General features: G+C 38.2%; 2 protein-coding genes across 5 annotated transcripts in view; both read left to right on the top strand.

The window, feature by feature from the left end:
- Positions 1 to 3,023, top strand: part of LOC104782021 (mitochondrial import inner membrane translocase subunit TIM44-2-like) — a 3,772-nt gene extending 749 nt beyond the window's left edge. Inside the window, exons 2-14 of the mRNA XM_010506832.2 lie at positions 99 to 211; positions 313 to 396; positions 491 to 566; positions 864 to 908; positions 999 to 1,409; positions 1,498 to 1,566; positions 1,689 to 1,753; positions 1,842 to 1,910; positions 1,986 to 2,058; positions 2,140 to 2,244; positions 2,325 to 2,396; positions 2,476 to 2,538; positions 2,625 to 3,023. Coding sequence (XP_010505134.1) covers positions 99 to 211; positions 313 to 396; positions 491 to 566; positions 864 to 908; positions 999 to 1,409; positions 1,498 to 1,566; positions 1,689 to 1,753; positions 1,842 to 1,910; positions 1,986 to 2,058; positions 2,140 to 2,244; positions 2,325 to 2,396; positions 2,476 to 2,538; positions 2,625 to 2,756 — 1,377 coding nt within the window. The 3' untranslated portion in view covers positions 2,757 to 3,023. The remainder of the gene's footprint in view (positions 1 to 98; positions 212 to 312; positions 397 to 490; positions 567 to 863; positions 909 to 998; positions 1,410 to 1,497; positions 1,567 to 1,688; positions 1,754 to 1,841; positions 1,911 to 1,985; positions 2,059 to 2,139; positions 2,245 to 2,324; positions 2,397 to 2,475; positions 2,539 to 2,624) is intronic.
- The window catches only part of LOC104782022 (ubiquitin-conjugating enzyme E2 variant 1C), a 3,489-nt gene continuing 1,721 nt past the window's right edge, over positions 3,804 to 5,571 (top strand). For 2 of the 4 annotated variants that reach the window (XM_010506836.1, XM_010506834.2), the window contains exon 1: positions 5,371 to 5,550. In XM_010506836.1, coding sequence (XP_010505138.1) covers positions 5,517 to 5,550 — 34 coding nt within the window. In that variant the 5' untranslated portion in view covers positions 5,371 to 5,516. Of the gene's footprint in view, positions 3,976 to 5,370; positions 5,551 to 5,571 lie in introns of those variants that run through there. The other 2 variants (XM_010506833.2, XM_010506835.2) reach the window with 2 other exon arrangements.

Here is a 5,571-nt window from a genome sequence, read left to right as displayed (position 1 = left end):
TTTTTTTTTTTTTTTTTTTTTTTTTTTTTTTTTTTTTTTTTTTTTTTTTTTTCTAGTGGTTGTGATTACGATGATTGATTTTGTGTTTTGATTTTTAGAGAGTTGGCGCAGGGAGATTAGGGCTTCTTCTACAGGGAAATGGGTATGCGAGCCATCGCCGGTTTAGTGTTTTCAGTGACTTCTCCAAGAAAATTAGAGGGGAAGCTGAAAGGTAAAAATGCAAATATTTTGTGTTTATGTGTATGTGTGGAGGCATTGTGAACTTTAAAGTTAAATCCTTTTTTGGTTTTGTTTTACAATTTGGTGTTGTAGCAATCCTGAATTTCAGAAAACAGTGAAGGAGTTGAAGGAAAGAGCAGAGGAGTTGAAAGGTGTAAAAGAGGACCTGAAAGTTAGGTAATTCACATTTGTAAAATTGTACACAATATAGTTAACCTTTACTTTTGACATACAAATTGATCTCTTATTGGAATGAAATGGCAAAATGCAGAACGAAACAAACGACTGAGCAGCTGTATAAGCAAGTTGATGGAGTTTGGACTGAGGCTGAATCTGTGGCCAAAAAGGTATGCTTTAGTAATTGGAACCATATTCTGTTTCGGATTATCTCTTTCGAGAATGCTTTGAAGGCTATATTGTTTACTCGTTGCTTGTTTTGCATATTTTGATTTTCATTTTTAAAGACTTAAGTATGTGGTTTCTTCTCTTTCTGAAATCATTGGCTCTACTACGTATGCTGTATCTTTCCTAGTTTGGTAACTAAACTGTTTTAGTGAATTGTAAGTTTGTAACTCAGTTTAGCCGACTTTGTACATTGTAAAAGGCTAAGAATCGTCCCTAACAAAACAGCTTTGATGGTGCAGGTCTCTTCAAGTGTGAAAGACAGGCTCTCAGCAGCCACAGAAGAGGTCTTGCTGGAATGTCGCTTTTATTGTTGTTGTTGTCCTTAATTGTGGTATTTTTTTTTGTTAACTCGGGTATGTATCTTTTGTGGTCAGGTCAAAGAGTCATTCAAGCTCGGAAAGGAGGGGAATGCAGAGTCAGCAAGTTCATCAAGCACAGGAACCACTGAAGGTGAAAAACAACAGCAGCAGCAGCAGCAGCAGCAGCAGCAATCAGGTACGACGGAGGAGCAAAGTACATTTTTTGGACAGTTCAAATCCAGCATTTCTTCCCCAAAACTATCCGAGGCGTTTCACAAGCTGAAGGAAGCCAAACCCCTTGACTTTGCAAAGAAGGGACTTGACATTGTAAAGGATGAATTGCGTGGAAACCCATCTAAAAGGAAGCACCTGGAATATACTCCTCCACCGCCATTTACAGGTGAGAGAAGTACGAGAACGGAGATGGTGGTTACGCCAACAAAACAGTCCAAGTGGCAAAAAAAATGGGAATCGTTAAGAGAAAAGGTAAATTGCCTTCGCCTTCTTTGTCTTGTCCACTTATTCCATGTTTTAAAGGCCCTTGTTGAGTTTTTTTTCCTTAAATTTGGTTTAGATGCAAGGGTATCCTATATTTAAACGTATTAGTGGGATGAGTGAGCCTGTTGTCAACAAGAGCCAAGAGGTAATGGACATCATCTACTCTTCTGTTTAGTCAATTTTGTTCAGATATCTTATTTTGCATTACTGTCTTTGCTAATACTGCTTTGTTATTGTAAATTGACAATGCATTTTGGACCGTGTTAGATTGCAGAAGATGTGATGGAAAGATGGGAAACCAGTGATAATCCGATAGTTCACAAGATTCAGGAGTATGCTCTAATTGCTCCCTTACTATCTTCCTTTAAAATTAACTTACTTGCAGCAACTTAGAGATATGTGCATTCTTTTGTTTGGCAGCATGAATGAGAAGATCTTTGAGGAAACAGGTTCTGCATCGACTTACAAAGAGATACGCCGCCGAGATCCGTAAGTTATAGAGGCTGATATATTGGTTTGAAGATATGGTCCTGGTAATCATATTCTTATCTCTTTTATGGTCAGATCATTTTCCTTGCCGGACTTTGCTGCAGAAGTTCAGGAAGCCATCAGACCAGTCTTGAATGCATATAGTAAGGTAAATCTCAGGTTTTTATATAAGATCATCTTGTCCCATCTTCGTTTTTGTTGCCTCTAGCTAATTCCCATGTTCGTGCAGGGAGATGCTGAGACCTTGAAGAAGTATTGCAGCAAGGAAATGATTGAACGGTGCACGGCAGAGCACAGAGCTTTCCAGGTTCATGGTCTTTTTTTCGATCACAAGGTAAGGTTTTTTTGTTCTTGGTTCCACTGGATCCTCCTTCGTTTCGTGGTGAGTTAAATTGATTTGGCCGTGATGTGCAGCTTCTGCATGTATCTGAAGTCGAAATTCTAGAGACAAAGATGATGGGGAATTATCCAGTAATCATCGTCAAGGTAATGGTCTTCATTTTCCTTCTGAGGTCATCCTTTAGCTAAGAATTGGGTCTGATGGATTTATAATCTTTGATGTCAGTTCCAAACGCAAGAAATCTACTGCGTCCGCGACAAGAATGGAAATATCAAAGAAGGAGGCCAGGTATTGTGAATAAACATCATAAACCAAACTCAAAACATATGGGCAATGCCAGAGTCCATTAAGAATGTGTTGTGTGTTGGATATAGGACACGATACACATGGTGCACTACGACTGGGCAATGCAACAAGTGGAGGCATCAGAGTTAGGAGAAGATGCGATTTATCCCATTTGGAGGCTCAGAGAGATGCGGAGAATGGGTATTCAAGCTCTAATTTGAATTCTTCTAACTTATAAGAAGCTAAGCCTCTCTATTTGCCAATGTACCATCATTTACTCAAATCTTGTGTGCTCTTGCATTTTTCTTTTCTTGTTCTTCTTCTCTCGGGAAGGAGTAGCTTCCCATGTTTCCGGGGAATAAGTTTTGACAAATATATAATTAGTTCCCAAGTCGTTTTCAAGTTTAACGAAGTTTTTTGGTCATGTTCGTGCCCTAAAAGGGTAAAGACCCTTTGGTTGGAAAATAAAGAGAACAAGATTTGGTAAATGAACTTGTAAATTACCGATTTCAGTCCAAATATGTATTTGGGTTTTAACAGATTGGACAGATTAGTGCTCATGCTCTGCTTCTTCCTGTCAAAATTTACCCTGAGCCTTTCCATGGATATTATTCAGTAAGTTTCTGTTCTAAAACATGTTGTTCGGCAAGTCAGCTTGATCATTAAACCTCCTTCCTCTAGTACAATATTTTGAGGATCATCTTCATGGACCACCTTGTCTTCCATTACTATACTGATATGACCATTTCATTATTATAACCATATGAGTTGTTGTTACCTCTGAAAGGTTTGAGCACCAAACAGTCTTTCTGTAACATGGGAAAGAAATGGGTTCACACTTTGTCTGCAGTTTTGACCCTCAAGTACTTGGAGTTGAGAGATACAATGTCATCAAATGAAGGGAATGCAATACGAAGGATGATACATTGTAGTACGACACAAATTATACCCTTCTCATCAACACAACAGTTTTGCCTAAATCACTTAGTTGATGATAAATCCCCTTTAAGCTCACACAACTGTTGTATTCTTCTGCTCATATATTTGTAGCCTAGCCGCTAGGAGATGAAACTGTTGTATTTGCTACAGAGCTCCTCCTAATATAGTGATCAATCATATGATAAGTTAACAGTGATGATTGAGTATGTTTGGGGTTATTTTTGAAAATATCTTAAATTTGTGGTTTTAATTGTAAAGAGAACAAAAATCTGGGTAGCGGAAAATAAAATAGTTGCCACCTGCAAATTCAGCTACCCCCAACCAAGTTTGGTTCGACTTTGATTATTCTCCACTAATAGCGTTTTTTGTGTCTTCTCCGCATCAGAGAATCTCTCAGTTCTTCTTCTCAATTTTGGTCAGATCTCACAATCAATCGACTCGAACGAAACCTCAAGCTCATCAAAATCATGACTCTTGGCTCAGGGGCATCGAGTGTTGTCGGTAAATTTTCGATTTTTTTTTGTTTTTTTTTTGTTCTTCATCTCTTAAGTTTTCTAGGGTTTTTGATTTGAGGCGAGAACGCGTCTTGGGGTTTATCTTNTGTCAGTTCCAAACGCAAGAAATCTACTGCGTTCGCGACAAGAATGGAAATATCAAAGAAGGAGGCCAGGTATTGTGAATAAACATCATAAACCAAACTCAAAACATATGGGCAATGCCAGAGTCCATTAAGAATGTGTTGTGTGTTGGATATAGGACACGATACACATGGTGCACTACGACTGGGCAATGCAACAAGTGGAGGCATCAGAGTTAGGAGAAGATGCGATATATCCCATTTGGAGGCTCAGAGAGATGCGGAGAATGGGTATTCAAGCTCTAATTTAAATTCTTCTAACTTATAAGAAGCTAAGCCTCTCTATTTGCAAATGTACCATCATTTACTCAAATCTTGTGTACTCTTGCATTTTTCTTTTCTTGTTCTTCTTCTCTCGGGAAGGAGGCTACTCCCATGTTTCCGGGGAATAAGTTTTGACAAATATATAATTAGATCCCAAGTCTTTTTTCAAGTTTAATTATGTTTGTGCCCCTAAAAGGGTAAAGACCCTTTGGTTGGAAAATAAAGAGAACTAGATTTGGTAAATGAACTTGTAAATTACCGATTACAGTCCAAATATGGATTTGGGTTTTAACAGAATTGACAGATAAGTGTTCATGCTCTGCTTCTTCCTGTCAAAATTTACCCTGAGCCTTTCCATGGATATTATTCAGTAAGTTTCTGTTCTAAAACGTGTTGTTCGGCAAGTCAGCCTGATCATTTCTGGAGATAAAAAAGTTCCAAATCTCCTTCCTCTAGTACATTAGTTTGAGGATCATCTTCATCGACCACCTTGTCTTCCATTACTATACTGATATGACCATTTCATTATTATAACCATATGAGTTATTGTTACCGCTGAAAGGTTTGAGCACCAAACTGTCTTTTCTGTAACATGGGAAAGAAATGGGTTCACATTTTGTCTGCAGTTTTGACCCTCAAGTACTTGGAGTTGAGAGATACAATGTCATCAAATGAAGGGAATGCAATAGGAAAAATGATACACTGTAGTACGACGCTAAATTATACACTTCCCATCAATACAACAGTTTCGCCTAAATCACTTAGTTGATGACAAAGCCTCTTTAAGCTCACACAACTGCTGTATTCTTCTTCTCATATTTTGTAGCCTAGCCGCTAGGAGATGAAACTGTATTTGCTACAGAGCTCTGATTGAGTATGTTTGGGGTTATTTTTGAAAATATATTATATTTGTGGTTTTAATTGTAAAGAGAACAAAACTTTGGGTAGCAGAAAATAAAATAGTTGCCACCTGCAAATTCAGCTGCCCACCCCCAAAGTTTGGTTCGACTTTGATTATTCTCCCACTAATAGCGTTTTTTTGTGTCTTCTCCGCATCAGAGAATCTCTCAGTTCTTCTTCTCAATTTTGGTCAGATCTCACAATCAATCGACTCGAACGAAACCTCAAGCTCATCGAAATCATGACTCTTGGCTCAGGGGCATCGAGTGTCGTCGGTAAATTTTCGATTTTTTTTT

Source organism: Camelina sativa, chromosome 4 (assembly GCF_000633955.1).
Source record: "Camelina sativa cultivar DH55 chromosome 4, Cs, whole genome shotgun sequence".
NCBI lineage: Eukaryota > Viridiplantae > Streptophyta > Magnoliopsida > Brassicales > Brassicaceae > Camelina > Camelina sativa.
This window is presented reverse-complemented; position numbering and strand designations above follow the sequence as displayed.